This window comes from Phocoena sinus, chromosome 19, assembly GCF_008692025.1.
Source record: "Phocoena sinus isolate mPhoSin1 chromosome 19, mPhoSin1.pri, whole genome shotgun sequence".
Lineage (NCBI taxonomy): Eukaryota > Metazoa > Chordata > Mammalia > Artiodactyla > Phocoenidae > Phocoena > Phocoena sinus.
In genome coordinates this window covers 5,535,067-5,552,047 of record NC_045781.1, presented here as the reverse complement: position 1 = coordinate 5,552,047, position 16,981 = coordinate 5,535,067, and the positions used below count along the sequence as shown (strand labels likewise).

The 16,981-nt window shown below is 47.7% G+C and overlaps 1 protein-coding gene across 1 annotated transcript; it reads right to left on the bottom strand.

Annotated features, from left to right (window-relative positions):
* Positions 1-251: 251 nt before the first annotated feature.
* LOC116743786 (sialic acid-binding Ig-like lectin 5) lies at positions 252-15,367 on the bottom strand. Its single transcript, XM_032612764.1, has 9 exons — positions 15,223-15,367; positions 14,765-15,145; positions 14,263-14,541; positions 13,955-14,002; positions 12,970-13,224; positions 12,601-12,885; positions 12,277-12,376; positions 11,350-11,431; positions 252-770 (listed from the first exon to the last, which is right to left on the bottom strand). Exons 1-9 carry the CDS (start codon positions 15,257-15,259, stop codon positions 579-581), a joined length of 1,659 nt encoding a protein of 552 aa, XP_032468655.1. The 5' UTR covers positions 15,260-15,367; the 3' UTR covers positions 252-578.
* Between the last annotated feature and the right edge of the window lie 1,614 nt (positions 15,368-16,981).

Genomic DNA, 16,981 nt, shown 5'->3' with positions numbered 1-16,981 from the left:
TATAAAAGCGGTCTCCTTCCCTTGCTGTGTCAGAACTTGCACATGGCTCACAATGGTTGCAGACCCCAAGTTGCCATGCTCAGCTAATGCCGAATAAACCCGTTTGCTGGAGAAATGTCTGGCCGTCTATTTTTTTCAGGTCAACACTAGTAACCCCCAGCCTCAGGAGAACTTGCCAGGAGGACCTTTCTCTTCAAGGAAGAGAAACCAGCAGACACTAAGCGCACGCCACATGACGGGACCTCTGTTGGTTGATTTTTATGTGTTCTTTCTTTAATTCTCACACAGCTTTGAGGTAAGACACATGATCTCTGATTTACAGAACGGAAAACTGAGACACAGAGAGGTAAAGTGAATTGCTTGCTAACGATGCCTTAGGAAGTGCTGGAACCTGCATTTGACTGAGCCCAAGTCTCTAATCCTATCACCTGTCTTCCTTCTGCTCTACCTGGGGACACTCATACAGTAGTTAATGCTAATACTGCCACAAAGCCTTCATCAACTAGTCCCTGACTTCTCCTTTTCCCCACAGAGGCTGTGATTCCTCCAGCCAGGACCAAGCTCTGGGCGAGTCCTCATTAGCTTGTGTTGATCTCTGAGTACTCGGTGGTGCTGGTGGCCTCCTGGTCCAAAGGCTCGCGAGACTTCATCCCGCGAAAGCTGAGGGAGGCGTAATGGAGCTCCTGTTGCTCCCCTGAAGGCGAGGCATCCTCTGCAGAGGACGACGTCTGGTCTGGGGGGCCGTCTGGCCAGGGCTTTTGCCTGGAACCCTGAGTAAAGGGGAGAAAAGGGAGTCAGAGAAGGAGTAAGGCAGGCGCTTTCCCCTCCAAGGGAAAGTCGGCCTGAAGGGACATTCATTCATTCATCTTCTTATTCCACACGTGTTTCTTATGAACTCAAATATTCACTCATTCATTTACAGTTTTGTAATACTAAGACTGATTAGGCCATATCAAGGGCTTACGAATCGTATTTAACCTTCACAGAAAGCCCCAGTGTGAATGCTACTCTCATTATCCCCATTTTACAGGTAGGAAAACTGAGGTGGGGAGAGGTAAAGTAACTTGCCCAAGATCACTCATATAGTAAATGGCAGAGACAGGACTCAAACCCAGGTCTGCTGTGTTATTGACAGTGTCTCCCGTGCCAAGTCCTGGGCGAGGGGCCAGGTGGACTGTGTGAGAAAACAGACATGGACCCTGACCTCAAGCAGCTTAGTCTGCTAGGAGCACTGGATTAGAGACAAGGAAACAAAGCAAATTTCTAACTTTGCGGTGTACTGTGAGATAGCTTATGCAGAAACCAGAAAAGAGATGGCAATTCTGGTTTCCCTGGTGGTGCAGTGGTTAAGAATCCACCTGCCAATACAAGGGACATGGGTTCGAGCCCTGGTCCAGGAAGATCCCACATGCCATGGAGCAACTAAGCCCGTGTGCCACAACTACTGAGTCTGCACTCTAGAGCCTGCAAAACACAAACTGAGCCCGGGTGACGTAACTACTGAGCCCGTGTGCCACAACTACTGAAGCCTGCATGCCTAGAGCCTGTGCTCTGCAACAAGAGAAGCCACTGCAATGAGAAGCCCACGCACTGCAATGAAGAGCAGCCCCTGCTCTCCACAACTAGAGAAAGCCTGCACGCAGCAACGAAGACCCAACACAGCCATAAATAAATATTTTTTAAAAGAGATGAAAAAAAAAAAAAGAGAGATGGCAATTCTGGATCCTGGGCCTGGGCTCCATAAAACAAAAATGAAAATAAAGCAGGACCCAAGTCTCCGGGCAAAGATGGTACCCAGACACTAGTAAGCCATTCCCTTTTCTCTCTCAAGTCTGCCCACACCCCTACATCATCACGCTACAGAAGAGAGTGTTGAAAGCAACATTAGCCTTCAAAAGTAGCTCAGAAAGAAAAACAAAATGAGTTCCAGGTTAGGAACAATGGTTTTATGACCTCAGCAAAAAAATAGAATATCCAGACAGAGCTGGCCGTATTAGACGTGAGCAAGGTAAAATGAAATGACAAAGCAGCTAGGTGTATTGACGCTACTGCAGCCAAAGAGGGAGAAATAAGGATGTGCGTCCATTAATAACAGCCTTACCGTCTATTAAGAGGGGATTAAATTGATCATCGTGAGGGTGAATAAACAGGAGAAAGTGATTGATATGTGCATCCTTTCATTCAATACCCCTTTGCCTGCCAAGTGCTGGCTATGAGTTAGGTGCCGTTCTTGCAAATGAGGACATAAGAGGAACTGAAACAGCCCAAAATACCTGCCTTCATGCAGTTCCTTATTACAGGGTGGAATAGTAACATTAGGTAATAGTTGTAAGCAATTTCCCCATGACCTAGGCACATTTCTAAGCATTTCTTGTAACAGCCCAATGAAACAGTTACCACCATATCCACAGTCTTATTTCCAGAAGAGAAAATAAAGAAACAGAGAGGTTAACTGACTTGTCCAAGGTCACACAGCTTGGAAGTGGTTGGATCGAGGACTTGAACACAGGAAGTTGAACTCCGGGGACTATGGAGCTCATCGCTTTACCATTCCGCCCACAGTATGAAAGTCACAGAAAAGTTGAGAGTAAAATAATGGGGAAAACAAAGCTGTCAGAGTTCTGTCAAGATAGTGAATTCACACATGCCACTGGCTCTATTCACCAAGATCCAACAATAGAAGAACTACAGATGGAACTACAGGATGACAACATTTTATAAATCAATTAGTCGACGGCTTGATCAATCAATTGATCACACTGAAGCCCCTAGGGGGAAGTAAAGGCTAATGTGAACAAATGGGGTCGGCGGGGGGCGGGGGGGCGGGGGGCGGGGGCGGGGGTGATGTGCTGCAGCCCAGGGCTGGGGAATCTGCCTTGTTGATAAAGAGGATGTTTCCCCTCAAATGTGCTTGAATTCTGCTCCTTTCTCTCTTCTACTCTTGCCTTGGGACAATCATTGCCTGCAGAATTCAGGCAGCGTGGACAGGACGGTGATATGCAGGTGGCCAGAGGTAAGTGCTACATCAACACCGTAGCTTCCCTGGAGTGAAGGGAAGGAGAGCAGAGATGGAGCCTCACTGGCCTCTGGGATTCTTGTCATCATTTTCTCCTTTCCAGACTCCAGAGTCCAGTGGATCAAAATCCACGAAGAGTCCCTGCCCAAAGCTCCTTCTCTCTGAGGGTCAGAAGGCAAAGGGGCGACTTAAGCTGCTTTCTTGGGGGGACAGGAAGTGGGAATGATGGGCAGTGGTTTTGGTGCCTGGGGGAGCTCCACCCTGGGGCTGGTCCCCGTTGCTCCTTTGAGCCGACATAGACTATCATCCGCCTTTCGCCTTCACCCAATCAATACTCCAGACAGAGTAACTAACATCCCCAGGGGAATATGCCCTCCCAGCTCACAGGACTGGACACCCGTGGAGTGTAAATGTCCCGGAAGGAAAACAAGCCAACGGAACCTGGGAACTCCCTGTACCTCCAAAGCACAAGTTATTAGAACACTTTGATCAAGGGTTTACACTAAGCACTAAGACAAGTGAGTGATGACATTACCATCGTGAAAGTGAGAATAAGAAATTAGGTACATCAGTCAGTAACTCTGCGATATCTTTGTATGGTGACATATGGTAACTAGACATCATGGCGATCATTTCGAAACATACAGAAATATCGAATCACTATGTTGTGTAACAGGAACTAACACAGTGTTGTAGGTCAATTATACTTCAATAATGAACAAACAAGTAAACTCATAGAAAAAGAGAGCAGATTTGTGGTGATCAGAGGCGGGAGATGGGGAGAGGGGGAATTGGATGACGGTGGTCAAAAGGTACAAACTTCCAGTTATAGGATAAGTACTAGAAATGTAATGTACAACAGGATAATTGTAATTGACACTGCTCTATGTTACACACGAAAGTTACTAAGGGAGTAAATCCTGAGTTCTCATCACAAGGAAAAAATTGTTTCTATTTCTTTAATTTTGTATCTATATGAGACGATGGATGTTTGCTAAACGTACTGTGCTATATAGCCTTACCATACATTAAGAAGGGATTAAATGGGATTTCATGATGTGTGTAAGTCAAGGGATTTCATGATGTGTGTCAGTCAAATCATTACCCTGTACACCTTAAACTTATACAGTGCTGTATGTCAAATATATCTCAAAACTGCGAGGAAAAAAAGGAAATTATATACATCAGAAATTATGTACGTAAAATATAAAACAAGAAGTCGTGTAATCACGTAAATTGTGTGAAAAGGAAATGTGTATGCAGTTCTGTAAAAAGTGGAAATAGTATGTCTGAAAAATAGAATAGGAAGAACCCAATGGCGGAATGAAGAATAGAACGAATACAATTGAAGACACGTCAGTGAGCTGGAAGGACCTTTGACGTCTCCCCTAGAAGGAAGTAGGGAAGGATGAAGCACACGACATATGAAAAGAATAGTTGGGACTTCCCTGGTGGTCCAGTAGGTAAGACTCCGCGCTCCCAATTCAGGGGGCCAGGGTTCAATCCCTCTTCGGGGAACTAGATCCCACATGCATGCTGCAACTAGAGCCTGGCACAGCCAAAATAAATAAATATTTTTTAAAAAAAGAAAAGAAAAGTTACAATAGATAGAGGACAGAAATAGAAGATCTCAGCTCAGATTATAATAGTCCCCAAATGATATGTTTTTTTTTTTTTTTGGCCACGCCACACGGCATGTGGGATCTTAGTTCCCCAACCAGGGATCCAACCCTCCACCCCTGCATTGGAAGCATGGAGTCTTAACCACTGGACCGCCAGGGAAATCCCAACAGTCCCCAAATGAGATAAAAAGGAAATTAAAAGAAGAAGAAATATTTGGACAAAAATAGTGGAGATAAAATTGCCAGAATTAAAGAAAAAATGAACCATTTCAGCTCAAAGGACCCCACAAACACAAGAAAAAAGACAAGGAAAAGCCCACATCCAAATAGAGTATTCTTAAAAATATCAAAACCAAGGAGAGACGTATAAACCTTTCCAGGGAGAATGGGTGGATTACCTACGAACGCGCGAGCCCTAAGATTTCTAACAGCGATACTGGGTACAAGAAACAATGAATAAAGTGTTCAAAGCATTGAAGCGAAATCACCTTGATCCTGGAATTAATATCCTGCCAAATGAAATTCAACTGTAGGGGCATAAAAATATTTTCAGACACAAGTCTTAATACAGGAAAACCCAAATGAGAACATGTTGGGAGGAAGAATTCAAATAAAAAGAGTTCAACTAAAAATAACAAAAGTAAGAAACCACATGCAAGAAATATAGGATACGAAGGTGATCAAACACCTCAGTAAAATGTGTACCCGTATATATTTTTTTAAGAAGACCAGAGAATGGAAAAATGCTGTATGTTCGTAATTACCCAGAATGAAAACTGGAGATCTAGAAAAAGAACCAACATTACAGTAGAAGGTGGACAGAGGGGAAACCGATAGATATGAAAGCACTCGAGTTCTTTCTGTTAGGTGTAAGACAGAGATATTAAATTTTTAAATAAGAGAGGAGAAAATGAAATATTGAAAAAAAATGGAACCAAACAGAAGGAAAAGGTAAAATAATACAAAGAAATCCACATGTATCAATAACCACAATAAATCCAAGTAGAGTGAACTCAACAGAGGATGTGAAATTGGAGTTTTTAAAACCTGGTTATATACTATTTAAAAGAATCACTGCCAAAGCATAATAAAATGTTGGAAGGGGGTGGGGAGGGGAAAGGATGGAGAAATATTATCCTTTCTAACTGACCAATGACAAATTGGTGTATCTGTTTTAAGGTCTAACCAAATAGACTTTAAAACAAAAAGTATCAGCAGGCACAAAGACAATCACTACATGTGATTAAATGTGATAAAATGTTCAATTCGCTAAGATACAATACTTCTAAAATATACAGTTTTAATTTAAAAATACATCAACTGTAAGAAATACATTTGATAGAACTCCAGGGAAAAATTGACAAGTAAGCTATCATAATATAAGATTTCAAATACTGATAGGTCAGGAAGACCTATTAGGAAAGATATGGATTTGGATTTGAGCAATACAGGTAACACACTGGCCTACTGATCGTACCTGGAATTTATGAAATAGGAAATATTTTTTTTCTGAAGCATATAGGAAATATTTACAAACATTCATCACATACCAGGCCACAGATCAAGTCTCAAACAAATTTAAAAACTACATATCATAAAAAGCATGCACTCTGAGAAAAAACTCAATGTATTTAGAATTTAAGGATGGAAAGTCATTTTAAAATCCCCATACATTTGGAATTTTTTTTAAATCCCCAATAATTTAAGATTCCAAAAAGAAATCACAATAGGGTTTTAGCAATATTTAGAACTGAATGATATTAAAATAACACATTTCAAAATGTGTGGAATGAAATTAAAGTCATATTCTGAGAGAAATTTATCCAAAAATACTTTTATAATGAAAGAAGTGTGCTATATATTAATAAGCTAAGTATCCAGCTTAAAAACGTAGTGAAAGAGGGCTTCCCTGGTGGCGCAGTGGTTGAGAGTCCGCCTGCCGATACAGGGGACACGGGTTCGTGCCCCGGTCCGGGAAGATCCCACATGCCGTGGAGCGGCTGGGCCCGTGAGCCATGGCCGCTGAGCCTGCGCTCCGCAACGGGAGAGGCCACAACAGTGAGAGGCCCGCGTACCGCAAAAAAAAAAAAAAAAAAGTAAAAGGAGCAGCTCTGTGTGGACAAATGGTGGGGAAATGAAAAGAAATTGACTACTGTTCACACAACCTGCCCACAATCTGAAGTGTCACACGGACTTCCATTACCACATGAGGCAGTCTTGGTGCGCTCACTTCCCCATCATTTATTCAGGGGAGTGAGTCATTTGTTGAAATCTGAAACCTCTCAGAAGAAAAATACATCTGCAGGGGTTGCAGGAGGCTAGGCGTTTCTTCTTCAGTACCTGAAGCCCAAAAGGACCAGCTGATTCTTGAAGGAAATGACATTACATGTCTATCAAATTCAGCTGCTTTGATTCAGCAAGCCATGACCGTTAAAAACAAGAATGTTACAAATTTTTCAGATGGTATCTTTATCTCTGAAAAGGAATGGTTCAGCAGGCTTATGGATAAGATCTAAGAATTTTCCAGCTACCAATGCAACAAGATTCTAAATGGCACCCAAGACCAATTTGTGATTTTTTTTAATTAATTAATTAATTAATTAATTAATTTTTGGCTATGTTGGGTCTTCGTTTCTGCGCGAGGGCTTTCTCTAGTTGCGGCGAGCAGGGGCCAGTCTTCATCACGGTGCGCGGGCCTCTCACTGTCGCGGCCTCTCTTGTCGCGGAGCACAGGCTCCAGACGTGCAGGCTCAGTAGTTGTGGCTCACGGGCCCAGTTGCTCCGCAGCACGTGGGATCTTCCCAGACCAGGGCTCGAACCCGTGTCCCCTGCATTGGCAGGCAGATTCTCAACCACTGCGCCACCAGGGAAGCCCCTGTGATTTTTTTTAAATTACAAAAACAACCTCATATGTTTTGAAAAAACTTTTTTTTTTCATTCTGCATACCAGCAATGAGCAATCAGAAAATGCACTTTAAAAAAGATAGCATCAGCCTTCCAAGATGGCCCACACTCTATGGAGTGTGTATCTCCCTGAATAAACCTTCTTTCACTTTGTCTTGCTCTTGAATCCTTGCCTGCACAAAGCCAAGAACCCACACTTGGCGGCCATCCCAGGGACGCAGACATGACTTGGGACGTGACCATCCTCTCGCACCCCACTCTCTTTCCTGCAACATCTTTTCTGGCACCCAATGAGGGGCCTCCAAGGCCATAATCTCGATCCGCCTACTGGGCTATGGCTCCCCTCTGAAGGGTGGCTGGGACTTCTCCTGAGCCACGTAGATTCAAGTAGCCCGTTAAGTGGCAGCTGACGTCACCTGCAGGGTCTGGCAGAGAGCAGCTCTTTGGCCGTGAAGAAGCGCACTGAGGCCAAGGCTTTTCCCCCTCCATCTTTCTCATTCTCCTATTGCTCTATCTCTTTGGGCTTGAAAAGATCCACCCAACATCCAAATTAAGACTGCGCGGCAAGTAATTGACAACTTGGTTGGGTCTAAAGAACTCCTGCCAGGGGGCTTATCTGGTGGTGCAGGGGTTGAGAATCTGCCTGCCAATGCAGGGGACACGGGTTCGAGCCCTGGTCTGGGAGGATCCCACATGCCTCGGAGCAACTAGGCCCGTGAGCCACAACTACTGAGCCTGCGCGTCTGGAGCCTGTGCTCCGCAACAGGAGAGGCCGCAACAGTGAGAGGCCCACGCACCGCGATGAAGAGCGGCCCCCGCGTGCCGCAACTAGAGAAAGCCCTCGCAGAGAAACCGAAGACCCAGCACAGCCAAATATAAAAAAATAAAACAAATAAAATAAAAAAGATAGCATTTACAATAGTAACAATAACTAGTATTTAGGAAGAAAAATAGCAAAAGATGACCAAGACCTGTGTGAAGGAATTGTCCCTCTTTCTTGAAAACATTTTTTAAAAGACTTAAATGAATAGAGATATCCATTTCTCGTGGATTAGAAGACTTAAATTCAAAAACAAGTACACTCTTCCTGAATTGATCTATGGATTCAATGTAATTCCAATCAAAACTCCAACAGGAGTATTTTTTTTGGAACTTGACAAACTGACTCTAACATTTAAATAGAACAACAAAGGGCCAAGGACAGGCAAGACAACTTCTGAAAAAGATTCAGGAGAAGGTTTTGCTCTGTTAGATACCAGGACTTATGTTTGAGTTTATAGATTCTGTGACTGTAGACACAGTTCTGACTCAGGGACTATAAAATTGACGATTGGAATAGAAGAGGCCACAGAAAGAGGCCCACCCATGTATGGAATTTTGATGTATGGCAAAAATGGCATGGCAGGTCAGCAGGGGAGGGAGCGAAGGACTATTCTATAAATGAAGGAAGGACATATATAGATCGACACTGCACACCACACACAAAACTCAACTCCCGGTAGATGAAGTCTTTAAATGTCAACAGGAAAACAAAACTTTTAATAGAAACTATACTTGAATATCCTTCTAATCTTAAGATGGGGAAGAGTTTCTTAAATGAGACCCAAAAGGCACTCAATAGAAAAGAGAAGACTGGTAAATATGGTTATATTACAATTCAGAACTTACCACAATCAGAGGTCACCTTTAAATAAAGTGAAGATAAGCTACTCACTGGGAGAAGATATTTACCATGTATATAACCAGAAAGAAAAAAAAAAACAGTATAAAAATGTATAAAGAACTCCAACAAGTTTAATAAGAAAAAGTCAAACACCCAGCAGGGGAATGGGCCGTGGATGGGACCTGGCATTTTATAGAGAACATGTTCATATACCACTGAAGACATAGAGAGACTTTTGTTTTCATTGGTAACCAAGGAAATGCAAACCAACACCATAGTGAGATGGTGAGATGACAAAAAAAAAAACAAAAAAAATTGAGAAAACCAAGTGTTGGAGAGATTGTAGATCAACAGAATCTGATAAGCACCGATGGGAGTATAAGTGAATGCAGTTGCTTTGGAAAACGCTTTGTCATGATCTTGTAAATATGAACTTTACGTACACTATGACCTAGTAATTAAATACTTCAGTAATGATAAAGAAAAACTCTCACAAGTGAATACGGTGAGACACGAATAAGAATGTTCGTAAGAGCAACACCTGGAAACAACTCAAATGTCCATCAACACAAGCTTAGTTAGATTATAGACATAATAATAAAATGGATTATTATACAATGGAGAACTGCAACTTTATGTAAAAATACTCTTTGCGACCTAATGTTGCATCTACAAAGCGAGTCCAAGAAGAGTATGCGGAACGTGAAGCCCTTTGTAGGTTCAGAAGCAATTAAACTAAACAGTGTACATTTTGGGTAAACATATATGTGATAACACCAGCAACAAAAGATTCAGAGCGGGGCTTCCCTGGTGGCGCAGTGGTTAAGAACCGCCTGCCAATGCAGGGGACACGGGTTCGAGCTCTGGTCCGGGAAGATCCCACATGCCACAGAGCAACTGAGCCCGTGCGCCACAACTACTGAGCCTGCGCTCTAGACCCTGTGAGCCACAACTACTGAACCCATGTGCCACAACTACTGAAGCCCGCGCGCCTAGAGCCCATGCTCCGCAACAAGAGAAGCCACTGCAGTGAGAAGCCCGCGCACCGCAACGAAGAGTAGCCCCCGCTCGCCACAACTAGAGAAAGCCCACGTGCATCAACGAAGACCCAACGCAGCCAAAAATAATAAAGAAATTAAATAAAGAAATTTAAAAAAAAAGAGATTCAGAGCAGTGGTTACTGAGGATGGATCAGGGAGCAACATGGGCAGATAAAAGTCATCATCAATGTTTGAAGTCTTAGGTTGGACGGGAGGTTTACATTTGCTTATCATATTATGAAAAACAAAGCGAACACTGCTTGTTCCAGTGATAATAGCTTGGTCACGAACAAAGCATTTTGCATAACTCCATTTAGGGCAACGCGAGCCCAATTTTAAAAAAGAGAAGGGGGGTCGTGCTGGACAGGGACAGAGTGAGAGAAAATTACAACCCCTGCCCTCTCAAGGACTTTACAAATACGATGAGAGGGTGGAGACAGGTAAATATAGTGATGTTGTGTGATGTGACCCTCAGTACAGGGGTGGACACAGAGCTCTGGGGATACAGAGAAGGGAGGGATGGGCATTGACAGGGAGGGAGAGGACAAAGGTTTCCCAGAGTAAGAGATGTCGATATTGGAGCTAGAAGGAGGAGGCGAGGTGGTCTGGTCGAAATGAGAAAGGAAGGGCATTTCAGGTAGAAGGAACTGTACATTCAAAGGCTCCGAGTCATCAGGTAATAGATTTCTATGGAGACAGTGAGAAGGCCAGTGTAGCTGGACCCTAGGGCAGGACCAGTGGCTGGAGCGGCCATCAGGGGAGACCTCAGGAAGGACTTCGTATATCAGACCAAGGATTAGGACTTGATTCTCTAAGCAGTGGTAGCAAACAACAGCTTTGAAACTCCAGAAGGGCTGGAAAGTACTAGTTTGGGGGAGATGGTTCTGGAAGGCTGTATCTGGCAAAGAGGTGAGGTTGGCTCAGTGGTCAGCAGAGGACCATTGCGTCTGGGGGATGAAGGGGAAGAACAGAAGGGGAGTCAATGCCCAGGTGTCTGCCTGGGGGACCAGGGAGGAGCAGGAAATACTGAGGAACTCAGTCTGGACCCACCGAGTGGATACGCCCAGGGCTCCCACTGCAGGAGAAGACGCCCACATCACTCACCCAGGCGATGGTACCCATGACGGGGTCTTCACCATCCACACCCTCTGGTCTCCTGGCTGCCTGCTTTCTGCGGGCTTTCACTCTAGGAGAAGAAACCAGTGTAAGAGAAGAGAAGAAAATGCAGCCAGGACGGCTCGGGCAAAGGCAAGCAGGCTGCCCCCACTCCCTGGTAAGACACCTCAGGCATCCGGACCCTGGAACCGGACTCGGAGGCCTTCCTGACATGCAAGTGAGTGCTTCATCCTCTTGGATGACCAGGACCTTGGCCAAGACTGAATTTCCATCCCTAAAGACCCCACTTACACATGAAAACTTGTACGTGAATGTTATTATTATTGGCAAATGATGGCCAAAAAGTGGAAACAACCCAAATGTCCATCAGTGGATGAGTGGATGGGTAGAAATGTGCTCCATTCATACAAGGGAACATCATTTGGAAATAAAAAGGAACAAAGTACTGACACATGCCACAACGTGCATGAACCTTGAAATCATCACGCTAAACAAAAGGAGTCAGTCTCAAGGGACCACATATTTTATGATTCCACAATGTCCGGAATAGACAACTCTAGAGGGACTCAGATTCCTGGTTGTCTAGGGCAGGGGACGGATCAGATGGGATGACAAGGGGTGTGCGTTTCCTTTTGGTTTCATTTCATGGGCTAATGAAAAAGTTCTATCAAAATCATAGTGATGGACACACAACTCTGAATAGACTGAAAGCCAGTAAATTGTACACCTTAAATGTATGGGAATTCTATCTCACGAAGGCTGTTACCTATTCCCCCACAACCCCGCAAAAAAAAAAAAAAAGACCCGCTCTGGATCTAATCTACTCAGCTCTGCCTTTCTGGGGTTAAATGACCTTTCTCTGGACTGCCTACCACACACACCTCCCTGTACACCTCCCCAAGAACACAGGCTTACATGCAAAAGAAGATAACACACAAACACAGTGACAGCAGGGCCATGGCACCGGCACCTGCGAGGGCCCCACGAACCACTCCGGTCAGGGATGCCGGTTTCCCTGCAGAGGAGAGGGCTGTGAGATGAGCTCACTCCCAAGATTCAGTCTCTTGCCTTCCCACCTCCTTGCAGAACTTGCTGGAGAACTCCTTCAGGTCTGAGATGGGGCACCCTGTCCTAGCAAACACCTTCTGTCCGGGCCCCAGCCCCTCTCCCTCCAAGCATCATCTTCTAGGACCTTAACTCCTTTCCCCCTAAGCCTCTGCCCTCAACAGGTCCCCTGACCTGGCAGCAGCAGGACAGTGGCGCTCTGGGCCCCGTGGACGTTCTGGGCCTCGCAGCTGAGTCGGAGGCCAAAGCTGAGCCCGTGGCTGAGGCTCAGGGAGCTGTTGGCCCAGGGCCCAGCCGAGCTGGAGGTGACCTTGAAGGAGGCGTTGCTGAAATTCCCCTCCAGCAGCCCCTCCCCCAGCCGCCAGCGCAGGGAGGGGGCCGGCTGGGCTCGGGAGGAACAGTCGCAGTGCAGACCCTCCTCCTCCTGGGAGCAGGAGGGTCCCAGCAGCTGCGGGGCGTCTGTACAGAGAGGGAGGAGAGTCAGCGGTGCCTCTCCCCTCACGTGGGCCCAGGTGTCCTGCCCCCAGGGGTCCCCGCACTCACAGACCACCGAGAGGCTCAGAGACGTGACCTGGGAGCCCAGAGGGTTCTGAGCTCGGCAGGTGAGCTCGCTTTCTGCAGCGCCTAAGCCTGGCAGCTCCAGGATCCTGGTGCTGGAGATGCGGGTGGCGTTCAGGGCTGGGGACGCCCGGAACCAGCTCAGCTGTGCAGGCGGGTTGCTGTCAGCAACACAGAGCAGCTGCAGAGCCTGGCTCTCCGAGATGAGAAGGGATGAGCTGTTTTGTAGAGCCTTGAGGGCTTTGGGGGAAAGTGCAGCGAGAGCTGGGGGAGGCTGAGGTCTCATCCCTCCTGCCTTCCCAGGATCTAGTTGGCCTCTCCCTCTCCTCCCCTGGCCCGCTAACTTGCTTCAGTGTGGGTTCCGAGGCTGGACCCTCACACCCTAAGGAGGTTGACCCAACGTGTCTGGGCCTCGTATCTTCAGGGGAGGCTCAGTGTCTCAATGGGACGTGCCTGGGCTGTTTGGTGGAAAGAGCACAGAGAGCCTCAAGCCTTGGGAAACTGATTCAGTGAAGGCTCCAGGAAACGGGACTCAGGAGGTTCTGTGGAGGAAAACCACAGCGCACAGCCACGGTGAAGTGAAATGGGCTTTGAACAGAGTGTGTGGTGCGTACGTGTGTGGTGCGTATGTGTGTGTGTGTGGCCTGTATGTGTATGTCCCCGCGTGTGTAGGTGCATGTGTGCGTGTGTGTGTGTATTGCATGTGTGTCTGCATTTCTGTACGTGTCTGTGTGTCTGTGTAGAGATGTGGATATGTGTGTACGTGCATGTATATATGTATGTGTGTGTGTGTGTATATGTGTATTGAATCTGTGTGTGGACTAGCGCCTGGGAGGTGGGGGAGAGAGGGTGGTGATTTTTGTCCTTGCTCTTCCCGTACGTGATGGCATTCAAGCCCTAATCCCACCCTCTCTGCTTGGAGGTGGTCCCAGGAGCTGGACCCAGCCCCGGAGAAGAGGTCCTTTCCTACCTGTGACATTTCTGAAGCAGAGGTTGATGCTGAGGTTCCACGGAGCATCTAGGATGGAAAGATATGGCCTTGCTTCAGAGCGGACCAGTGGGATCGAAACTGACCCAGCACCCAAGGAAGGAAACCAGGAAGGGGGCATGGCTGTCCTCATGGCCTCTCCCCACCTCGGCTCCCAAGGCTCAGATCCATAAAAGAGTGAGCTGGCCCTCGTTCTATCCCTGCCCTCTACACACACACACACACACACACACACACACACACACACACAGCCAACTGCCCTCAGGGACCCAGCCCCCCTCCAAACTCACATGACACATTGAGTCGGATGGTTCTCTCCATGGTCACTTGATCTCCTTGGAGTTCCACACGACAGGTGAGGTTGGTGCCATGGTCCTGGGGCCTCGGGGTGAGGGTGAGCACCGAGGAGTGGAGGGTCTCTGGGTCCATGGCATCAAGGGCATCCCCCGCCCAGGAGAATGAGAAAACTCTTCCCCCATCACAGACTGGTGACAGGTGGCAAGTCAGGTTTGTGGGGCGGCCGGACTCCAGAGCCTCCAGAAAATGGATGTCAGGTTTCTCTGTTGGGGCTGACGGGAAGAGAGGGAGATGCCTGGGCCCCAGGGGGGTGGGGGCCCAGAATGTGACCCTGAGAGGGACCAGTGCTTCAGAGCCACAGCTCACCCCAGGTCTTGTGTCTCTTCTGAACCCCTAAACCCCAAGACCTGGAGCAGGGAGTGGTCCTGTGTCCTGTACCTGTTCTAATACGGGAGTCTCCACGTCCCAGGGTCCTCTCCTGGGCCCCTGCCATACCTGTCACCTGCAAATTCAGCTTCTTATCTCTGTAGCTGTATTTCATATCACCTCTCTCCACTCGGAAGAAGTAGACTCCTGTGTCGCTCATCCTGGCATCTCTGATGTTCAGGGAGCAGTTCTTTCTCCTGCGGTCCCGGAAGAGGTGGAATCGGCCCTGGGTCTCTGGCTTCACTTGTCTACCTGGGTTGTCTGTGGCCACAGGATCACTGCGGTGTATGTTGTCCCCTTCCCGGAACCAATAGATGAAGGGTTCTTCATGGAGGTACCACGAACTCCAAGGGTAGGAAAAAGAGCAGGGCACGTAGACGCCCAGGCACGCCTGCACCGTCACTGATTCCTGCACTAGGAGCCAGTACCCGTGGTCCTCCTGCAGGGACCCTGGGGGACACAGAGGCTCCGCTGAAGCTCCAGCCCCTCCCCGACCCTTGCCGCCCCTCCTCCCTCGGCCCACTCACCCCCCCAAAGCAGGGGCAGCAGCAGCAGGGGCACCATGTCCGCGTCCGCCAGCGCAGAGCCCGGGTCCAAGTGCCTCCGTCAGGGAAGGAAGCGCCGCGAATGTGGGGAGCGACCGAGGAAGCCCCAACAGGAAGCCAGAGGGTGACAGAGACAGCCTTGGCCAAGCAGAAGGGGAACTTGGACGCCACGGGCCACAGGAGGGGGAAGGTCAGGCTGGGAAATCATCCCGTTTCCCTCGTCTCTCCCATTTGCAGCTGCAGACTGTGACCTACTGAAATGTGAGGCTTGTCTAGGCTCCCAAGGCCCCACAGTTGTAGCCCTTCCCTGTACACTGTTGTCTACACGGGGAAGAGAGCACCACCTGTCCAGCTCCCTGGGAATCAGAGCCTCTGGGAGGTCAAAGAGCAAATTCATTATCACATGTTGAAGGGAGCCCAGGCTGAGGGTCCAGGTGATGGAGGCCTGCCCCCAAGTCAGGAGAAAGGTGAGTTCTCAGCAACAAGCATGTCAGTTGGACATGACTCGGTCCACAGTGGTCACACAGCTGTGGTCGCCACCAGTGACCCTGGAGCCTCCTGACCCCGTGGAGTTAGGTCCCTGTTCCCGTCACTGTCCTCGTCCCCGGCAGCCTCAGACTCTGGTCCTGGTGTTGATGCCCAAAGCAGACCGAGCGCAGGGCATTTCGAATGTGGGAGTTGAAGGCAAGGAGTGCCCGGGTTGGAACCCAGACACCTGCCTACCTACCTACTCACCTGCCACCTGTTCAACTTTACCAAAGTTACTTAGCCTCTCTGTGCCTCAGTTTGCTCATCTGAAAAACAGAGACACTAGCAGAAATGCTGTGTGAGGATTAGATGAGTTCATATGTGTCAGGTGCTTAGGACACAGCCTGGCACTGATACTCACTCATTCAACTAAGGCTTTGAGGACACCTGCTGTGTGCCATGCCCCCATGTAGGGGCTATGTAGGGGCTGGAGATACAACACAGGATAAGCTCCTAGGATGGAAAAGGTGAGTCAACAATCTGAGTGGGGAGACTAACATTTAATAAGAAAATTAAGATACACAGTCTCAGGGCTTCCCTGGTGGCGCAGTGGTTGAGAGTCCGCCTGCCGATGCAGGGGACGCGGGTTCGTGCCCCGGTCCGGGAGGATCCCACATGCCGCGGAGCGGCTGGGCCCGTGAGCCACGGCCGCTGGGCCTGCACGTTCGGAGCCTGTGCTCCGCAGCGGGAGAGGCCACAACAGTGAGAGGCCCGCGTACTGCAAAAAAAAAAAAAAAAAAAAGATACACAGTCTCTTGGAGAATGATGTAGTCTAAGGAAACAATTAAAAACAGGTAAGTAGGAACTCTCCTGGTGGCGCAGTGGATAGGACTCTGTGCTCCCAACGCAGGGGGCCCAGGTTCAGTCCCACAGGGAACTAGATCCCACATGCATGCCACAACTAAGAGTTCACATGCCACAACTAAGGAGCCTCCCTGCCACAACTAAGACCCTGTGCAACCAAATAAATAATATTGAGAAAAACAGGAAAGCAGAAGAGGGATTGTTGAGAACTGCTGAAATTTTTTAAAACGTGGCTGGGGCATGCCTCATGGAGAGGGTGACATCTGAGTAAACACATGAAGAAAGTAAGAGAGAATGACTCCTATGGGTATCCAGGCAAAAGTGATCCACCCCGAAGGAAGAGGACATTCAAAAGTCCCAGGGTGGGAGCCTGTGTGGTGTGTTTAGCAGCAGCTGGATGACAGGGTAG

Bases quoted from the DNA above. Each gene is read 5' to 3' on its own strand.
- LOC116743786 (XM_032612764.1), bottom strand. From the start codon at position 15,259: ATGGTGCCCCTGCTGCTGCTGCCCCTGCTTTGGGGGG. The intron at 15,146-15,222 runs GTGAGTGGGCCG...TGTGTCCCCCAG, and splicing joins GCTGCCCCTGCTTTGGGGGG to GGTCCCTGCAGGAGGACCAC. The intron at 11,432-12,276 runs GTAAGCCTGTGT...TTCTTCTCCTAG, and splicing joins TGTGTTATCTTCTTTTGCAT to AGTGAAAGCCCGCAGAAAGC.